Source organism: Triticum urartu, chromosome 2, assembly GCF_003073215.2.
Source record: "Triticum urartu cultivar G1812 chromosome 2, Tu2.1, whole genome shotgun sequence".
Lineage (NCBI taxonomy): Eukaryota > Viridiplantae > Streptophyta > Magnoliopsida > Poales > Poaceae > Triticum > Triticum urartu.
This window is the reverse complement of record NC_053023.1, coordinates 86,586,394-86,608,417: the sequence shown is the minus strand read 5'-3', so window position 1 is coordinate 86,608,417 and position 22,024 is coordinate 86,586,394. Positions and strand designations below refer to the sequence as shown.

Sequence of the window (22,024 nt, the reverse complement as noted above, 5' to 3'; positions counted from 1 at the left end):
TATCTTATGAATAGATAATAATTTGCAGTATGACACTGTACTGAACTAATATCATTGCTTTTTTTTTATTATACATATACTAAATCTGGCCAGGTTTCTTTTACCAGGTTTTTTAACTTTTTTCTATCAGTGAAAAACCAGCCAATAGAAACACGACACGTTATTTACCTGGGGACCTGACCGTGTAGGCATTGGGTAGGTTTAGCGATTTTGCGTGAGATACGTAACATTCCTTCTGTCTTGCATGTGCGCCGCATGCATTCCATCCACCGCTTTCTGATTTTTGACTTTCTGTCCTACCTTATCTGCATGCATTCCATTCACCCCACCGCTTTCTTCTCTCCTTCTTTATCTTCTTTTTTCTGGATGTGTCCGCCGCCGCTTACCGCTCATGGTGATCGAGGTGGTTTCCAGATGACTCCGGTCAAATCATCTACCGCCATAAGCATCTATAAAATCCTCTCCTTTCTCTTCTTCGTGGCCATCTCATCTCAACAGAAGTACCATTGAGGAGTAGCGTCGGCGCAAAACATCGAGCCGCTCTCGGTTTCTCTCCTATAGGATGAAAAGGAGCTCCGTTTGCCGCCTCGCAGAGCATGCCCCGCCCTTCTAGGCTCCTCCTTTCTTCGACGTGCAGCATGGAGCAAGCTCGGCCACGGCGAGCTGCGGAGCCGCGCTTCAAGGTTCGGCATGGTTTCCGGTGGGCTCTACCCACGCTGCACCTCCGAGCCTTGCCGGGGAGGAGCTGCGTCCAGCCTCCGTCGCTGCTACCCTGTCGAGCGAGAAACTGCATCATCATCGCTATGATATGGTGGTTGTCGACGGCCACCGCGGGGACGGCGTGGTGTTGAACGCCCCCCTTGGCACGCTGGCGAGGTGATTCCAATCTCGCGCATCGGAGGCGTTGGTGGCCAATGGCGACGTCTCGCAGACGTCGCTGGACGCGATCGCCGATCTAGAGTCGTCGACGGTGCGCGAGACCGGCCACCTGCTTGGGCTCGGCCACTTCTCGGTGGAGGACGACCTGGACGCCATCACGTCGCGCAGGCAGAACTGGAGCTGGCCAACAACGACGACGTCAAGAAGCGCGGGAATAGAAAGTTTGATTTGTTTTCTGTTCATGTGGCTTTCCTCGTGTGGTTTCACAAGCGGTGGGCGGTGTCATGTCGGTGTCTTTTTTGTGTAGGTTCTGGTGCTTGCATCTGCCCATGGAGGAGGTGCATGGAGGAAGATGAAGGTGGACTGGAGGAGGCGGGTGTGCGCGCGGGGTACGGGACGGCGGCAAGAGTGCACATGAGGTGCGCCCGACTGTGAACAACCCAAGCTTCAAGGACGTCTCACCAGCGACGAGCAAGGAGGAGAGACCCACAACGGCGTCGCTGCCGTGCGCTCCCTGACGTCGACCGGCTTGGTTGGCATAGCTGCGGCGGCTACGATCGCACTAGCTAGCGTTGTCCTGATAGGTTTTCAATAGACTGACGGCCGCTTCTTCAAAAGAAAGAGCGTTCTTAGTAGCCTGTGATTTTTCGACTGATGATTATGCTCGGGTTCAGAGATATTTTTATGAATCACAGGAGTAGGAGTAAGGTGTGCAGGTAAGTGGAGCGGCTTCTCTGTTGCTTTAAAAACATTCAGTTTTATGTTAGGGCTTACTTTTTTATTAAGCGTCTCTGCAAATGGTGATCGACCAAGTTGTTACTATGTTGGATCTGTTAATTTTCTTCCTCTCTTCCCTGCTCGGAGAACAAGCCATTTTCTCCTTGATGGTTTGTATCTGAACTTGATTTTTTTCTCCTCCAGAATCCGATGCGAGCCTGTGCTTTTGTACTAAAATCCATGGAGGTTCGCTGCTTTGAAATGTTGGTGTGAATCTGTTGGGTATACTCTGTGTTTGGGAATTTGTGCGAAATGAAGTTTCTGAATATGTAGCTTCTGAACTTCTATCCAGTGAGCTATTTTGCTTTGTTAAAGTTGACGATTGCAATGCATTTTGCTAGATTCTCTTCACAGCATTTCTTTGAAATATACTAAACCTATCTAGGTTTGATTTATCTTTTTATTTTTATTTTTCTTATCAGTGAAAACCAGGCTAATGGGGAGGCCACACCTTATTTAGTGTCTGGCTGGGTAGGATCTTGGGTGTGTGCAATGATACATGGGATTGAGACATTCCGTTTGTTGTATTGTCAGTTTGTGCGTGAGTGCATGTATCTGATTTGACTACATAGAACAAATGGATGTTCTATGGATCTTGCTGACTAGCTTTTTGGCGGTTTGTATGTGGTTGCGATGTGCATGCAATTTGCATGTTCAGAATTGTCTCTGCTATCGCGGATTGGTGTGGGCAGGTTGTACCTGGCGCTGCCACGTTGTATAGTACTTCCTCCGTTTGAAATTACTTGTCTTGAAAATGGATATATCTAGAACTAAAATACATCTAGATACATTCATTTCTACTACAAGTAATTCCGAACGAAGGAAGTACTGTAGAAAGTTTAGCGGTTTTCTCTCTATCTATCCACATCTCTCTTGAAGGACCGTAGCAAATACGTACACGACTGAACCACCACTTCGCTACAAGCTCGCGGCTGCTGCCATCAACCTCGTGCTAGCCGTCACCTCGACCCACTCTCCTCTATCCCGCTTTATCTTCCGTCTTGTTTGGCCGTTCCATCCTCTGCTCCACCGTCCAGAAGTATTGTGGAGTCTCAGCAAGCGAGGCGGTCGGGTACATGGTGATGGCATATGCACGCACGACGGCTAGGGCGGAGGCCCTGATCGCCGCTGGAGTGTGCCTAGCGGACACCGTTTGCTGGTCGCCAGTAGCGTAGGGCGACCGGGCCAGCCGAGCCCTTCTGAATTAGTTGACAACTTTGATGACTTATTTTTACTCCTTTCATGCAATTATGAACAAAACGTTCTTGATTTCAATGCAACTTATCATTTTGGCTCAAAGTGTAGAGCTGAAAAGAAGCTCATTTTTTTGGCCAAAAAATAGCCTTTTATGATTATATTGGTAATATTCCGGCAAAAGGGAGATTATTCAGAGCAGGCTTTTTTTTTCTTGCAATTGCAAAGTGGTGGGAAAAAAGTTGTATTTCGGTCACTATGTCGTAGCCAATTGGCTCTACCCCAGGGGAGCCATGCTACTTCTTCTTGTTCAAACAGGTTCTCAAGCAGCAGTCAAATTGACTTCCCCTGCTCGGTCCGGCTCTGGGCCGTCTGATCTTCAGGAACTATACTAAACCTAGCTAGGATTCTTGTTTCTGGTTTTTCTTTTACTTTTTTAATCAGTAAAAAACAGGCCAATGGGGTCTCGCCACGTTAATTAGTAGGGGATCTGAGGTGGTGCATTTTAGGGTGCACCTAGCGATTCGTTTTGAGGTATGCTACATTCTTTTTGCAGCGTTCTAGAGGAATGGGCTGCATGCAGTCTTGGATTTGACTATGTCTAAGTTTGCATGCGGTGGTTCTGACGGTGAGCATGCAGGTGCGGTTGTTTAGATGCATGAACCGCATATAGGCGGTTGTAGATTTCTTTTTCTTTGGGTACGTGTTTTTTTCTGGATACGTGTTGGCTGACACTGTGACTCAAGTTTGGCACGTCATGGGACTGCACAAATTTTAATTATGGGAGCTTGACACATGTTGACACCGCTTTTACGGATGGTTCCAGACGTCGTGATGCCGCCATCGTGGTTGATTCTGGACGCCGCTTTATCTGATGGTTCCAGCGATCTGGGCTTTTATAAATACGGACTTGATGTCCCCACCAAGGGCATTCATCAGCTCCCATTCACGTAGGCGCACGTTGAGGCAACAACGTCGACCAGTGAGGGGAGGTAATGGCGTCGTGTTGTGTGCGGGAGGTGGAAATCTGGCCGCGGCGGTCTTGAGTTCGCGCCCACCCTGGCCGCCGGTGCAACGCCATCCATGTCGCCCAGGCATGCCTCAACCTGACGCAGCCTGATAAGGACGCTCCGGTGCGGCGATCTCTCTGCCCACTCCGGTGGCCCATCGAGCGACGATTACGTCGACAACCTCCCCAAATTCTATGACGTCGAAGAGACCACAGCTGACGGCCGCGACAGGAGCCCGTTGTCGGCAGCGTCATGGCGGATGAGACGTCTCAGAACATGGACTCGCTCCGCGCGAGCGACCGACCGTCCGTAGTAACCTCGGGGTTTCCCAGGTCGTCGGTATCCCGCCGCTTGCACGTCAAGTCATGGCGCCTACCGAGCTGCATCAGGTGGCGCACCCGGTACGGCGGCAGCTCGCTCATGTCCCTCTCCAGATCCGACTATGTAAAAGAAACCATGTGAGACGGTGGCCTTCACTTCACGGCAGCTCGCCGCACAAGGCGTTCCAGCCCGAGGTAACCCCGACGTCGGATCATCCCAAAGCGAGGCGGCTGCAGAGTTGTGCACATGGCGGCGCTCGGCCCTTGGCCTTGCCGACGGCGTCTTCGTCTGGTTCGTATGCAACCACGCTCTGGCCGATGGCGCCGCCCTCTGGGATTTCCTCAACGTCGGGGCCGAGATTGCGTATGCCAGGCCATGTTCGAGCGATTGTCACCCAGCGGCGGAGTGGCGGTACCGGTAGTGATGCCGTCCGCAGATCGATCAGGATTCATCGAGCGGCTGGAGCCGCGCCTCCGTTGCGCGCTCATGGTGCACTTCCAACGGTGTCTCTGGCGGCACTCAATTAGCGCGCTCCGTATGAGGTTATTTCGTACTGTTCTCACATGGCTACGTGAGCAAATCCGGTATGGGTTCGTTGATCTACAGCTTTGGTTGGCTTGCACAAAACTTAAACGGATTACATACACGGGTATGCAGCGCACAATCCCTGAATTAATCCCTACTATCTAGGAGAAGTTAACAGCTTAGAGAGAGACTAGGAGACGTGGGATAAGGCCTAAAGAAACTGTGCTGTACATGCATGCACAACAAACTCTCTCAACACCTGTAATCGAAGGAGACCTCCCGCATGTAGGACAAGCGTGGCCGGTTGGCGAGCGGAGGAATACTTCCTGGTGACCGCCGAGGTGGCGACGACGGCGGGGCATGAGCCGAGACGTCCGGAGGGAGAAGACTGTGCCATAGCGCCGTGTGAGGCGCGCGGGCGTGGCCTGGAGCGGCTTCTTGAGGAAGGGGAGGTGGTCGAGGAACGGGAGTACCATCGCTGAAGCATGTCAGGGATGGAGGCCTCCTGCCGCTGCTGCCGACATGCGTCATCTCAGCCCCAGCTTCTCCCTGGAGGTGCAGCTACAGATGCTGCATGCATGCACCTAAGGAAAATCCAGAAACTGATTCCAGGCAATCTTGGTCACGAATCAAAAAGCAAAGCGCTACGTACACACCGATCACGTATCCCGCCAGATCCCAACCAATTAGATGAATCAGTACCATTATTCAGTTTTAGGTTGCAGGAAAATTCCAAAAAAACCCAGAAAAGAAATAGAGTTTGGTCGAGAAAAGCAAGAATCCATATGTGTAGTTTATGATTTGGCGTCGGATTAACTTCATACTTGATGTAGGTTAGTGGTACTGGAATGACTATATCTACTAAGATTTCAACATTTTAGTTATGTTTTGTGTCATCATTCATTTTAGTTATGTTTTGTGTCATCATTCTTTCACGACATACAGACGGGTGCGGCGTGCCGCCGCACGGGTTAAGCTAGTACTCCCTCCGGTCCTTTTTAGTTCGCATATAAGATTTGTCTAAAGTCAAACTTCGTGAACTTTGACAAAGTTTATAGAAAAAAATACCAACATTCGAAATGTGAAATCAACAACATTAGATGCGTCATTACTTTAGGTTTCATATTGTATAAACTTAGCATTGCAGATGTTAATATTTTTTCATATAAATATGGTCAAACTTTATGAAGTTTGACTTCAGACAATTCTTATATGCAGAGTAAACACTAGTAGAAAACGGGCCATTAGCACCGGTTCGTAAGGCCCTTTAGTGCCGGTTTCGGAACCGGCACTAACATTTCGGCACTAAAGGCCCCCCCCCCCTTTAGTACCGGTTCAGCACGAACCGGTGCTAAACGGCAACTACGTGGCACGAGCCAGCTCCGGGGGCCGGGAGCCCTTTAGTACCGGTTGGTAACACCAACCGGTACTAAAATGTTTGGGGGACTTTTGGTTTTATGATTTCTTTTTCATTTAATTTTGTGTTTTCTATTTTAATTCTTTTTCGTTTGCTGGTATTTTACGATACTACACATTGTACATGTTATGCATATATATATATAAATAGAATTTCTAGTAGAACCAATCATATATATATATCATCAATGTCTCACAAACCACCATATTAATTTACACATACACACATGTATAGCTATATAGAATTTCTCCTACATATGCATGTTGCCTTCAGAGCCAGTGGCATTAGCCTAATTGGTGCCTTCGGAGCACACGATGACAATTAGAAGTGGTTCATGACATGTTCGATGGGGGCGGTAGCGGGTAATAGTATTCTCCCTTCGGATTTATGACCTGGTCGAGCAAAAATCCCGCTATTTCCTCTTGAAGTGCTTCTACGCGCTCCGTTTCTAGGAACTTGTCCCGCACCTCTTTGAACTGTTAAGAAGGAGATCAATATGCATGTGTATTAGTTGTGTGACTAGATATCGATAATGGTGTAAAAATTGTGAATAGTGTTCTGACAAGCGTACCCATTCCTGTCTTTGAGATCTGCTCCTTTCGGACGCCATCATGCGAATGTTCTCGCAAACGCAGTATGCACACAGATTAGTCCCCTGCGCCTGCTTCAGGGCCTTTATTACGAGAATGGAATTTAATTTGATCAGATAATAATTAATCAAGCATGATAATTAAAGAGATGGCAGCTAGCTAGCTAGCTAGTACTACTTAATTACTTACCTTGGATCGAAACCATTTCAGCTGTGGTTTCCATTCGCCTTCCGTGACGCTGATGAACCTTGCCCAAGCCCTGCCCGCCGACAAAGAAAATGAATAAAGGGGTTATTAAATAGTTCATATCATGAAATGACGAACTAAATAGGCCGAGATATATAGTTAATAATGATTGAAATTACCTGTTGACTATCCCATACAAGATGTTGTAGTCACTATTTGCTTTGAGTAGCGAGTCCAGTATTTCAACTGTTCCGGCGTCAACTTTAATGATACACAAGATCCAGTGAAATCTGCATGCACACACGTTTGCATGTCTTAATTAAGCGGGCATATGTAAGCAAAAACATGTAGCTAGCTAGTAGGCAAAAACAGAGAATTTGTAGTACAAGAAAGTGTGACTCACTCGAAGTTGTAAGGAAGTAGTATATCTTCATTGTATTTGAGGCGCTTCAAGAACTCTAGCATGCTGTCCTCTACCTGCTTTTCATAATACTTGCTCATTTTCCATGTGTATTGATTAACGGTGTTTGGGTCAATGAACCCAATGCCATAGCGTCCACCTTTTCTCATTTCATACATCTTCATCCTGCATAATACCACAGAAAAGAATATAGTGAGGATAATTACAGGTAATGATTGATCAAAAGGATCACTACAGCTAGCTTGAGACTTAAATTACAGAAAGAAATCACTTACAGACAATAGCAACTGACGATAGATTTGTCGAGTGCGTCTTGATTGTATAACTGAAACAGTTCAGAATACTCAACGGCCACAGCATTCTCATGGTAGTAATCATCCTTCTTGACATACACCATGAGGGACTCTCGATTGGATCTCTTGGTAATGTCCATGTACCATTGATGCAATTCATACATTCTCGTTGGGAGCTTCTTGACATCTTCTGGCTTGACCAAAGGTTGGCCCCGGACATATTTCCGTTTTATTTCCTCCTCTGTAATCACAGGCATGTCCTCGATCTCGAGGAGTTGTCCAACAGTGATCTTGAGTTCTTCAGCCTGCATTATATGCTCCTGGGTTATTACCACATTGCCCACCTCGAGAACGTAAACTGTTTGGCCACAATAATATTGGGCGCGCGTACTGTCACGTGTTGTCGGCACAACAAGCGGGGGGGGTCGATTGCGCCGCCTGTTCTCCCAGCTGGGCAACGGTTTTCCCGCATTTTTCGACAGCTGCTTGTTGTTTGCTCGAGCTCGAGCTCGCCTCCTTCTGTAGACGTTGTCGATGTAACTTCCTGATGTGGCGCTCATAGTCTGTGTCAACAGGCTTAGGAGCTGGTGGTTGAGCCATACGAATGAAGTGGTCAACTACTTCCACAGGCACTTTCTCCCTTGGCGGCGGTGGCGGTTTCGGTCCAAAATGGGCGTCGACTTCTGCCCGCACTATGGCATTGGTTTGCTCCTCGGTCCTGTCGTAAGCCCTCACAGGAAGAGGAGTAGTGAGGTTTGGACCATATTTATATCGCTTGCCTCCGCCTGTACTTCCTGTACTATGACCTCGACTGGTACCGCTACGCACCATAGCTGCGGGGTGTCTCTTCTGCGATTGCTGAGGCAGCGGAGACGGCTGACGGGGCTGAGTTGGACGAGGAGGAGTGGCCTGAAGCTGTGCTGGACTTGGAGGAGGAGTGGACGTCTGACGCTGTGTCGGACTTGGAGGAGGAGTGGCTTGACACTTTGCCGGACTTGGAGGAGGAGGAGTGGCCTCACGCGTTGGTGGACTTGGAGGAGCGGGAGTCTGCTGACTCGGTGGCGGACTTCGACGAGGAGTCGGGTGACGCGGTGTCGGTGGCCTTCGAAAAATGATGCAATCCTTTCTCCATAGGATGATACGATGTTTGGCATCTCCGAGTGTGTGCTCCTCATCACCTCCAGGAATGTCAAGCTCTAGCCCCGAATATTGGTCCATCACCTCATCAACCAAGACACGAGCATAGCCCGCTGGAATCGGGTTGCAATGGAAGGTTGCCTCGGGGGAATTTGAAAAAGCAACGGCGTCCGCCACCTTCATGGATATGTTCTTCATTTTGAAGTGTAGCTCGCAGTTAGTGTTCTCCGTGATGTCATCCACGGGGTATCTATCCAGCACTACTGCGTCGCCCGGGGCGGAACCCACGCTGCTTCTCGGCATGGATGGGGCGGTGGTATCCAATGCTGGATCATCCGCTAGCTGCTGCAGCTGCTGAGACCCCCTTTGCTGGCTAAGTGAGTCGATCTGCTTCTGCTGCCGCTGGAATTTAGCTGCCAATTCCGCTTAACTTGCTTCTAGGCCTTGAAGGCGTTCATAGTCGAGCTTCCTTTGCTCCTCCTCCATCTTCCTCTTCTTCTCCTCCGCAATCTTCTTTCTCGCACGGGTTCTGTAGTCGGCGTTCCAGTCCGAAAACCCCTCATACCACGGAATAGCGCCCTTGCCTCGTGTTCTTCCCGGGTGTTCAGGATTTCCCAGCGCACGCGTAAGCTCGTCGTTCTCTCTGTTGGGCTGGAACACCCCCGATCGAGCCTCTTCTATTGCAACAAGTAGCGCATCGTCGGCTCCGTTCAGACATGCCTTCGTCGAAACATTGCCTGTCTTCGGGTCCAACTCCCCCCCATGCGCATAGAACCAAGTCCTGCACCTGGGGGGCCAGCTCTTACTAACCGGAGTGACACCTGCATCCTCCATCTCTTTCTCAGACTTATCCCACTTAGGCATTGCCACCGCGTAGCCACCTGGCCCCAGCTTATGAAACTTATCCTTTTTTCGGCATTCTTCTTGTTTATTCTCGACCGTTCCTTAGCTAATTCTGAATCCTTGAATTTCACAAAATCGTCCCAATGAGCACTTTGATTCTCTAGTATCCCCTCGAATACTGGAGTCTTCCTTCCTCCCTTGACGTACTTCTCCCACGTCATTCTCTTGTGGTTCTTGAATGCAACCGCCATCTTCCTAAGAGCAGCGTCCTTGACTTTCCGCACGTCTGCTCTGTGAAATTATCTGGTAAGGTGAAATGTTCCATGAGAGTATCCCAAAGCAGATTTTTTTGATTCTCGTCGACAAAAGTAACATCTGGACGTGGATTTGCTGGCTTTCTCCATTCTTGAAGGGAGATCGGGAGTTGGTCCTTCACAATAACTCCGCACTGACGAACGAACTTGTCCGCAATCTTCTTAGGCGCTAATGGTTCGCCATTAGGTCTGATTGCCTCGATATTGTACTTTACGCCCTCCTTCAACTTTTTGTTCGGGCCTCGTTTCGTTCTTTTGCCTGAAGATTTGCTCGATCCGGATGGCTGAAAGAAGAAAGATCGATTCGTTAATATATCTTCAACTCATTTAAAACATGCGATGATCACCAGATTCCTGCTTATATAAATATATATATACCTCGCCGGTGTTTGTTGTTTCAGGATCAACATGTTCTTCGTCGTAGTTCATGACTTCATCTTCTCGGTCGTCGCGATCGAATATCATATCACCCTCTCCGGTGTTGTTTAGAAATTCGGAGCCGTCAAAATCTTCTTCATTCCGATCATCATCTGGCCCGCGTATGATATCGAGCATGGTCTGTTCTCTCTCTCTGTCGGTATTGTCCGCCATAGCTTTTATTTAACTATGCCAAAAGAAATATAAAACAATTTAGTATAATCTCGAATAATAGATATAATCTCGAATACATCGTCTCGAATAATAGATATAATCTCGAATACATCATCTCGAATAATAGATATAATATTGAATACATCACTAGCTAGCTAGCTAGCAAGCTAATAAAGATTGAATAGTACAGAGTAATCTAGGCCACTCGCGGTTCCCGAGGTGCGGGCGGTGGACACCCAAAGAGAAGGAACCATCACTGGATCATAGCTCGGGTGATCTCCCCAAAGAACCTACCAGGTATTGGAGAACCTGACGTCCATAGCAGCCATGTAGCGATGGACGTGCTCGTCCTCCTCCCTGACACGGCGACGTACCACCTCCGGCGGGGCCGGCTCCCTCCGCACCGAAAGTGGCCCACGTGAATGCCACCAAAGGAGATGAGGGTCGACGACGGGACCCGGGGCCGGGTTCCTCACCAAGCGTCGCGCCCCTGAAGGTAGCACCTCCCAGTGCCAGCCCGGCGGAGCCCAGTCCCGGACATGGGTCCTCTGAAGCAGGACGTCGTCGCGGACGTGTCGACGGCGAGGATGCGGGCCGGGCATCGTCGACAACAAAATACTATATGCCGTAAAAGTAAAGTAACATTTTTTAAATGATGGATTGTGATGATTTCATATATGCAAATTCTAAATTTTATAACTAAAAATATAAGAAACTAAAAAAACATCGATCATCGTCTAACAATTTGAAATTAATCTAATTCATCTAGCTAGCTAAAACTAACATTTCCAAAATTTCTAACATTTCTATATAACTAACATTTCTATAACATTTGACATTATATATATTATAACTAACATTTCTACATACTATTTGACATTAATCTAATTAATTAATTAATTCATCTAAAACTTTGTATGAAAAACAGAAAAAACTAAAAGCTAAAAACAGAAAAATTGTGTGTGTGTCCGCGTCTAGTGTGTGTGTAGTGTGTGTGTGTGTGTGCATGTAGTGTGTGTGTGCGCGTGCGCGTGTGTGTGCGCTATGGTCGGCGCTGGCGCCGGCGCCGGTGTGCGCTACGATCGATTGGAGGGAGGAGAGGGGCCGGGGGAGGGGCTCACAGCGCGCGCGGGCAAGGTCGAGGCGACGGCGAGGGCGAGGGCGAGGTCGATCCAAAGGCGACGGCGATGGCGAAGCGAGGGGATCGGCGACCGGGACGGCGACGGGGGTGCCGCGGAGTCGACGGGGACGACGCGACGAGGACGGGGGCGTCGCGGAGTCGACGGGGACGGCGCGACGGGGGCGGCGACGACGCGGGAACGGGCGGCGGCAGAGAGAAGTGGGAGATGAGAAACTGAAAAATTTCGAAGTGTTTCTTATATAGGGGACACCTTTAGTACCGGTTGGAGCCACCAACCGGTACTAAAGGCCTGTTTTGGCCAGGCCAAGCGGGGGGAGCACCCCCCTTTAGTACCGGTTCCTGGCTCCAACCGGTACTAAAGCCCCCCCTTTAGTACCGGTTGGTGCCACGACCCGGTACTAAAGGGGGTGCGCTGCCAGGCGAGGGGCGCAGAAGTTTAGTCCCACCTCGCTAGCCGAAGGGCGCTCACACCTGCTTATAAGCCCCGCTGCCGCTGCTGTCTCGAACTCCTCTCTAAAGCAGGCCTTCTAGGCCTACCTCTTCTACTCTGCCCTGTGGGGCCTATTGGGCTTGCGGGCCTGCATCCTGGCCCAACAACAGGTTGGGTTTCTAGTCGTATGCAGGCCGCTGTGGCCCGGTAGGTGGGCTTTTTTCATTTAGTTTTTTCTTTTCTGCTTTATTTATTTTGTTTTATTTATTTTTAGTTGTTTTTTGCTGTATTTAGAGTTTCTTTGTGAATATTTTTGATAGTTTTTAGAAACTTTCAGTTAGTGCCGGTAGTTTTTAAATTTGAATAGTTTAAAATTTGAATTATTTGAAATTTGTGTGAATCACTAGTTTGTGAATAACTTAACTTTAAAAATACATTTTCCAGTGATTCTTTTTTCTTATGTTTAATATTAATGTGTTTTATCATTATATTCAATTTGGTAATGCTTAAGTTATTTAAAAATGAAATGCCTTTGTAACGGATGAGTTTTCGTCCGAAACCCTGATACTTCGAAACAGATTGTCCATTTTGTACACGAAGTGTATCCAGTTTTTGCGGTAACCCTCTCTACTTTTTTGCACATGCTATGTGGGTGAAATTATGATACCATGCCAACTTTCATCCTTTTCTGAGTTCATTTGAAATGCTTTTCAATTTCAGGGTCATTTAGCTGAAAAAATCAATAAATGCATGAAAGAATTTGCTTGCACATAAAATTTCTTCGCGTTTCAAATGTCAAAACACATAACTAGCTACCCTAACTATTACAGAGATTCTCTCCTGGGTGTGAAACACAGAAAAAAGTGATGATAGCTAAGCCGATCACATCCCAGATCTTTGGGTGTGAAACTTTTTCTTCGCGTGTGTCCCTTTGCGTCGTAGCCATGGAAAATCTTCATCATTTAACGGGATGCTCGGGTCAATATTCACTGTGAATGGAGCAATTTCATCAAACTTTTCATAATCTTCTGACTTGTCTGTCTTGTCATCCACTCCCACGATGTTTCTCTTCCCAGAAAGAATTATGTGCCGCTTTGACTCATCGTACGATGCATTCGCTTCCTTATCTTTTCTTTTTCTTGGCTTGGTAGACATGTCCTTCACATAGAAAACCTGTGCCACATCATTGGCTAGGACGAATGGTTTGTCTGCATACGCAAGATTGTTGAGATCCACTGTTGTCATTCCGTACTGCGGGTCTTCCGTTACCCCGCCTCGTGTCATATTGACCCATTTGCATCGAAACAAAGGGACCTTCAAACCACGTCGATAGTCAAGTTCCCATATGTCCTGTATATAACCATAATATGTTTCCTTTTCTGTCTTGGTTTCTGCATCAAAGCGGACACCACTGTTTTGGTTGGTGCTCTTCTTATCTTGGGCGATCGTGTAAAATGTATTACCATTTATCTCGTACCCTTTGAAAGTCATTATATTCGAAGATGGTAACTGGGATAGCAAGTACATGTCATCTTCAATAGAGGTGTCATGCATGGTACGTGCTTGCAACCAGCTGGCGAAACTCCTGGTTTGTTCACGTGTAATCCAGTCATCAGACCGCTTCGGGTGTTTGGAGCATAGCAAATTCTTGTGTTCATCCATATACGGAGCCACCAAGGCGGAATTCTGTAGAACTGTGTAGTGTGCTTCAGTGAGAGAATGTCCGTCCATACATATTATTTGTTCCCCTCCTAGCGTGCCTTTTCCATCCAGTCTGCCCTTATGCCGCGATTTAGGAACACCAATCGGCTTAAGGTCAGGAATAAAGTCAATACAAAACTCAATGACCTCCTCATTTTGACGGCCCTTGGAGATGCTTCCTTCTGGCCTAGCACGGTTATGAACATATTTCTTTAAGACTCCCTGAACCTCTCAAAGGGGAACATATTGTGTAGAAATACAGGACCCAAAACGTTAATCTCTTCGCATAGGTGAACTAGGACGTGCGTCATGATGTTGAAGAAGGATGGTGGGAACACCAACTCGAAACTGACAAGACATTGCACCAAATCATTCTCTAACCTTGGTATGATTTCTGGATCGATTACCTTCTGAGAGATTGCATTGAGAAATGCACATAGCTTCACAATGGCTAATCGAACGTTTTCCGGTAGAAGCCCCCTCAATGCAACCGGAAGCAGTTGCGTCATAATCACGTGGCAGTCATGAGACTTTAGGTTCTGGAACTTTTTCTCTGCCATGTTTATTATTCCCTTTATATTCGATGAGAAGCCAGACAGTACCTTAATACTGAGCAGGCATTCAAAGAAGATTTCCTTCTCTTCTTTGGTAAGAGCGTAGTTTGCATGACCCTGATGTATGCCGTCTTTTCCGTGCATACGTTGCTGGTCCTCCCGTGCCTCAGGTGTATCTTTTGTCTTCCCATACACACCCAAGAAGCCAAGCAGGGTCACACAAAGATTCTTCGTCACGTGCATCACGTCGATTGCGGAGCGGACCTCGAGGTCTTTCCAATAGGGCAGGTCCCAAAATATAGATTTCTTCTTCCACATGGGTGCGCGTCCGTCAGCGTCATTCGGAACAGGTTGTCCACCAGGACCCTTTCCAAAGACCACCTTCAAATCCTTGACCATATCATGTACATCAGCACCAGTACGGTGGCGAGGCTTCGTCCGGTGATCTGCCTCACCTTTGAAATGCTTGCCTTTCTTTCTTACGGGATGCCTGCTCGGAAGAAATCGACGATGTCCCAGGTACACATTCTTCTTACAATTAGCCAAATATATACTGTCGGTATCGTCCAAACAGTGCGTGCATGCGCGGTATCCCTTGTTTGTCTGTCCTGAAAGGTTACTGAGAGCAGGCCAATCATTGATGGTCACGAACAACAACGCCTTTAGGTCAAATTCTTCCCTCATGTGCTCATCGCACGCACGTACACCTGTTCCATTCCACAGTTGTAAGAGTTCTTCAACTAATGGCCTTAGGTACACATCAATGTTGTTGCCGGATTTCTTAGGGCCTTGGATGAGCACTGGCATCATAATAAACTTCCGCTTCATGCACAACCAAGGAGGAAGGTTATACAAACATAGAGTCACAGGCCAGGTGCTATGGTTGCTGCTCTGCTCCCCAAAAGGATTAATGCCATCTGCGCTTAGACCAAACCATACGCTCCTTGCGTCATCTGCAAACTCCTTCCCGTACTTTCTTTCGATTTTTCTCCACTGCGACCCGTCAGCGGGTACTCTCAACTTTCCGTCTTTCTTACGGTCTTCTCTGTGCCATCGCATCGCCTTGGCATGCTCTTTGTTTTGGAACAAACGTTTCAACCGTGGTATTATAGGAGCATACCACATCACCTTGGCAGGAATCTTCTTCCTGGGGCGCCGGCCCTCGACATCACCAGGGTCATCACGGCAGATCTTATAGCGCAATGCACCACATACCGGGCAAGCGTTCAAATCCTCGTACTCACCGCGGTAGAGGATGCAATCATTAGGGCATGCATGTATCTTCTGCACCTCTAACCCTAGAGGGCAGACAACCTTCTTTGCTTCGTACGTACTCTCGGGCAATTCGTTGTCCTTTGGAAGCATATCCTTTATCATTACCAGCAACTTTCCAAATCCCTTGTCAGATACACCATTCTCTGCCTTCCATTGCAACAATTCCAGTGTGGTGCCCAGCTTTTTCTTGTCACCTACGCAATTCGGGTACAACAATTTTTTTTGATCCTCTAACATGCGCTGCAACTTCTTCTCCAAATCACTTGCGCAGTTTCTCTTTGCATCGGCAATGGCCTGACCTAGATCATCAACGGGCTCATCTGATGCCTCTTCTTCAGCTTCTTTCCGCATTGCCGGCTCAGCTTCTTCCCGCATTACCGGCTCAGCTTCTTCCCCCATTGTTGTATCATCGTATTCAGGGAACCCATGGCCAGGATAGCTGTCGTCGTCCTCTTCTTCTTCATTGTCTTCCATCATAACCCCTCTTTCTCCGTGCTTGGTCCAAACATTATAATGGGGCATGAAACCGGTCTTAAACAGGTGGACGTGAATGGTTCTTGACGTAGAGTAATTATGACCATTCTTACAGCGAGCACATGGACAAGGCATAAAACCATCCGCCCGCTTGTTTGCCTCAGCCGCAAGCAGAAAAGTACGCACGCCCTCAACGAACTGGGGAGAGCATCGGTCATCGTACATCCATTGCCGGCTCATCTTCATTACACAACACCGAATAGACCAAATTAATACAAGTTCATACATAAAGTTCATACAACACTTAAATGCAACAAACAAATAACTCTCTAGCTAAAGCATTTAAATGCAACAACAAATACGATCAAGATCGCAACTAAGGTAACAATGGATCCAACAGCATAATGATACCAAGCCTCACTATCGATGGCATATTTTCTAATCTTTCTAATCTTCAAGCGCATTTTCTCCATCTTGATCTTGTGATCATCGACGACATCGGCAACATGCAACTCCAATTCCATCTTCTCCCCCTCAATTCTTTTCAATTTTTCTTTCAAGTACTCGTTTTCTCTTTCAACTAAATTTAACCTCTCGGCAATAGGGTCGGTTGGAATTTCAGGTTCAGATACCTCCTAGAAAAAATTTCTATGTCAACTTGATGGGCATAATTTGTCATAAACACGAAATGCAACTAGTTTTAAAAGAGAATATACATACCACATCCGAATCATAACAAGGACTAGGGCCGACGGGGACGGATATCAAAACCATGGCACTATATGTATAACAAACAATGTACGGGTAAGATAATTATACGAGTAACTATATATCCAAATCACACACATCAATTTTTATATAAAATGTCATGAACAAGAGGCTCACCACAAGGTGGTGCCGGCGACGGGACGGTGCGGGCGATCAACGGTGGCTACGATGGAGATTTAGAAGGCACTAAGTAAACCACACCTACATATGCAAACTAAGTGTTATTTTTGACCTCAAATTGCATATAAATCAAATACTAGCACGCACATATATATCCTCCCAAATTACTAAACTCACAAATTAATCACTATATAAACCAATGCAAGAGCTAATCTAGCAATGAGAGATGAAAGGACAAAGTTGCTAACCTTTGTGATCATTTGAATGGATGAGGGCCTTCAAATCTTGACAAATTTTGGGCAAATTTTGTGATGAACTCGAGAGGAAGAAGGGAAGAACAGAGGAGAGGGCCGGAGAGGGGAAAGGGGGAAGAACAGAGTGCTGGTGGACGAAGGGTTTATATAGGACGACCTTTAGTACCGGTTCGTGGCACGAACCGGTACTAAAGGGGCTGGAGGGGCACCTGTCTGACAACATCCTGCCACCACTCTCATTAGTACCGGTTCGTGGCACGAACCGGTGCTAAAGGTTCGCCACGAACCGGTACTAATGAAAGCGGCCCGGCTAGCCGTTGGAACCGGCACTAATGTATACATTAGTGCCGGCTCAAATACAAACCGGCACTAATGTGCTTCACGATTGACCCTTTTTCTACTAGTGAAAAAGGACCGGAGGGAGTATTTACAATGCGCCTATGACTGTTCTGTAAAAAAAAAATGCTCCTATGACTATTACCCAATTGGATATAACTGTACCCGGCAGAGCTGCCGGGTGTGACAAGCCACATTTCCTATCTAGTTTTGTAAAAATTATACGCTGATAGGGATCACACGCGGGGCAGCATGCAACAGGTCGCTCGTGGGCGTACAGACCCCGCCCAATGACGGTGACCCCAGGTGCAACCCCGGTCCACCCATCATGAACCGCCCAGCCGGGTCCCCGGGTACAAGCCATCCACTTTTGTGACATATAGTTACATTTTATATGTTACATGTAGTATGCATGGTCAAACTTTCTCTCAAAACGAAAGGATCAAACGCGGGCGAAGGGAGCACAGCCCAAGTTTTTAAAGGCAGTCTTCAAGAAAGAAAATACATGGTGCAACATCCAAGAGACAGGATTCTGCACAATTATGATGGAAGTCACAACAATTATTTGTTGAATCTCATTCTCTAGGAGTCATGTCTCACTTTTCAAATTGGACATGTTACCGTTGGTTCATTCATGCCGCCGAGCTAAACCAACAAAATCAAACTATGTCAATACCGGCAGGAAAACAGAGCTGCAACCCCAGCTTCCTACTTTATCTACACGAACACGATACAAGCTAGCGGACCGGTTCTGCTACATAAGGTTATATTCACAGGAGAAATTAACTAGGGAGACACTACTTGCTCATTAGTCTACAAAATGTGATTCGCATCCCTCAGAACCACGGGTGCCACGTCGGATCCATCATGCACAGGTTCCTCGAAGATAGCGCCGATTCCACCAGTTCTGCAACGCCTCTTTGGACAGACTGGGGCGGTTCTGTTGTGCTCTCCTCCTGAAAAATCAAGAGAATGGTCAGAGATCGCACAACTTAAATGTTATCTGCAAAAGATCAAGCGCCACACAAACATCATCTTCAAGAAACTGCATACCTCATCAGCAAGATAATGTGGTGATATGGATTTGATACGGTTGATGACGTGATCCACATTGTGTATAACCTTTTGCTGGAAATCCAATGGATTGATCATTCCAGTGGCAACTGGAACAGACGGAATGCCAAGCGGCCTTCTCCATGACCAAGATAACAGCTCGTCGCGGAAAAACATAGCCAGATGATGCCATATGTGTTGGGTTTGCTGAAAATCATAATAGCAGCAATTTCAACATGTGGCGCATGCAATAAAACTAAATAGATGCACCCTATAATGAATCTTCAAGCAGAATCGGTACCAAGATAAGATCCTATCTATCTTAGTCTTAGAGAATACTCCCGCCGGTCCTTTTTACTCTGCACATGGGATTTGCCGAAAGTCAAACTTTGCTAAGTTTGACCAAATTTATATTAGAAATTATTAGCATCTATAATATCTAATAAATATAATATGAAAATATATTCCAAGATGAATCTAATGATATTGGTGTTGTTATGTGAATGTCTATAATTTTTTATATAAACTTGGTCAAAGTTGGATGAGATTGACTTCAGACAAACCTAATATGCAGAGTAAAAAGGACCGGAGGGAGTATATCCTACAAGAATCACCTATGCTGGGTGGAAATATTCACTCCACAGACTGGGCAGCAGAACACATGGCAGAAACGATGAGACCTTCAACGCCAAAATTTGAGAAGAAAGCTTGCATGTTGCGTGTCATCCTAAATGGAACTAGCTCATTGAACTCAATCAATCCATTTGGATCATAAGCTGAAAAAAAAATCAAATGTGAGTGATCATCAAGTTCCACATGCCATATTTACATAGATTAATTATTGACCCTCAAAAGAAAAGGATTAATGATCATCAAGAAGAATACCTGGATGGAAGTCAGTCTGGAAGATCTTCCCGGTATTTTTCGCAAACAGAATTTTGTTAGGAGCCCTGCCACCAATCTGCAACATGTATGACATGAAGCAGGACAGAGCCACTTGGATTGCAAACTGTTTCTTGAAAGTCCAAAGGTGGTTGCCAGTTGGCAGAATCTTGTGCATGTACTGGGAGAAGATATTATCATTTACAATACTTTTAGTAATTTCATTGTATGCTTGCAAACGCAGTTCCACCACTTGTTCAGGAGAAACCTTCCCTGAGATGGCTTGATTTAGCTGCTCTTTAAAAATTGTTATAGGTGAATCAGCTTCTCTGTTATGCCGTGCACAGTTGATTTCATAAACCTCAAGGAAAGTGCTGTACATCAAATCATCCTCTACCATCCGAACCTGAATAATAAAAATTGCAATGTCAAGACATGTTCATTACATACTACCTTGAACCTAAAAGTTCAGGATAACAGATTATTATCAGGTAAGGAATAGGGCAGAACCAGGGGGTTAGTTCACCTGAGACCAAACAGGAATAATTATCGGGGTATGGATAGCAAGATGGCGACGTCTCGACTCCTTGTGTTTGTCAAACATTTTGTTTAGCACACGGAAAAGCTGCAGCATTCTTTCATCACTCCGAGCATTCGGAGTTAATGATGTCTGAACAATAAAATGGCGCTGTGAACCATCAGAACCAATAAGTGTCAGGCGCCGAAAGCTACTACCATGTCTCCGGACAATTGGTATATCAGGTCCAACTCTGTCCAACTTGACAGTGTGGTCAAGCGCAACCTCCTGCAAAAGAAATGCAAAGTGAGATAATACAAACAATAACCAGTGTGGCGAGTAGTACACAGTCACGAACTGGTGGGTAGCATAAAACTTTCAAAAGAATGTGGAGCATTACTTCATCTGACACCAATCATGAGTGAAATAGTTCAAAAGAATAAGGACCGACCTGATCTGTAAAATACTGCCCTGGGAGTTCTACGTCAACAACATGAAAATCCCTAAGTACTTTACTTTCTTCCTCTAGCTTTAATACAGCAGGAAATCTGTCCTCAAAATTACTCTGCAGAATATTCTTCCAGTGCTTCAATCTCTCAGTAACTTCAGCAAGGATTGATGGAAATGTAGTAGCACTATCTGGGTCAAGGTCACGCTCAAAATCTTGCTTGTACTCCTTGACAAAATCAACGTGTTTGTTAACAGCATCTTGTGAAAAGCAAGCCCTGCACACACCAGAATCTTGATCCAATTTCAGACAGTAAAAGCTGAAACAAGCATGAAATAACATTATATTATAAACCTTCATTATAGACGAACTATATTGTACATAAGCATCACAGCTTTCTGCCGATTTTAAAGTGTGCCATTGTTTAACAAATTTCCTTAAAAATGTGCAAACAGCCTAAAACTATTTACTCTACAATTATAGAGCAGTTGGTGGTTTGAGTAAATTGCAAAAAACCACCACAATTGTGCAAATATCATCAAAACACCCACCAAAATGCATGTTTTCTGGTGGTTTTTTTGTGAAGCATTGAAAACTTTGACCCAATTGTGGTGGTTTTTTGCAATTTACTCTGGTGGTTTAGAAATAATATATCACCTCTACCACACTTTTGAGATATGTACATCAATATGAATAATCTTCTCACTAAACTACTTAGTTATTTCTTACCTCAAGTTCGTTGGCTAGATTGGTATGCTTGCTCCTAAGAGCTTCCATGATATCCTTTGCAGCATCAAAGGCACTTGCTGCGGAAGTGACCCAACCAAGTCCATTGTTACGTCTTAGTGCATTTTGTGAACCCTCTGCACCTGTTGAGCTCTGTTGACCTTGATCATGACTGGTACTTGTACCACCTTCAACCGTAGATCTGTCCACCTCTTGTCCTTGGAGGTTGCCCCCCTCATGAGAACCTGTAGCACTACCAGACTGGGCGTCCTGATGAACCTGGTTGTCAGAAGTCAAATTACCACCCGCACTGCTGTTATTTGCAGCATTGTTTGCCAACATAGCTTGTTGCATACGCTGCTGAGCCAACATATTTCTTCCCATTTCAGTTTTAGTAGCAACATCACGCCGCTCCATCAAGTATGTACGAAGCCAATAATACAAGGCCTGCATGAACAACTTTCAGATGTGTACATCCAGAGGCAAGAATATGCATTTTTTTAGTCCAAGAAGTTCAATAACAAGAAAGTTAAAGCATTGATTTTACCTGTGGATAAACTTGAGCTATCTTCAGCAAAACCAATTTGCAGTGTTGAGCTTCATTTCTCTGTAATGATAGCAACAATTGAGGGATCCAAGAAAGCCAAACCCAATGGGGCAGCTGCTCAAGATATTTATCTAAAGCCCTTCCGACTGGTTCATTTTGCGTATCAAAGCTGAGAAGATAGAGAATTCGAGCTAGATGGCTGCTTGAGTTCGAAACTCCATATTTAACGCCTTGGAAAAAACAACTTGCGGCATACTCAAGCCAAACCTCTTCTTGTGTTTCTTTGAAAATCTGCATAAA

General features: G+C 46.1%; 1 protein-coding gene and 1 long non-coding RNA gene across 2 annotated transcripts in view; one reads left to right on the top strand and one right to left on the bottom strand.

Moving 5' to 3' along the window:
• Positions 1–281: 281 nt before the first annotated feature.
• Positions 282–1,716, top strand: LOC125536024. The gene is made up of 2 exons (XR_007294887.1): positions 282–1,100; positions 1,187–1,716. It is a non-coding gene; the product is annotated as an uncharacterized LOC125536024 (long non-coding RNA).
• A 16,440-nt stretch (positions 1,717–18,156) lies between these two features.
• LOC125535212 (transformation/transcription domain-associated protein-like) overlaps positions 18,157–22,024 on the bottom strand; it is a 33,182-nt gene continuing 29,314 nt past the window's right edge. The window contains 9 exon segments of the mRNA XM_048698257.1: positions 18,157–18,507; positions 18,605–18,824; positions 19,242–19,380; positions 19,490–19,892; positions 20,013–20,291; positions 20,455–20,770; positions 20,833–20,849; positions 21,181–21,624; positions 21,725–22,015. Of these exon segments, the coding sequence (XP_048554214.1) occupies positions 18,388–18,507; positions 18,605–18,824; positions 19,242–19,380; positions 19,490–19,892; positions 20,013–20,291; positions 20,455–20,770; positions 20,833–20,849; positions 21,181–21,624; positions 21,725–22,015 (2,229 nt within the window). The 3' untranslated portion in view covers positions 18,157–18,387.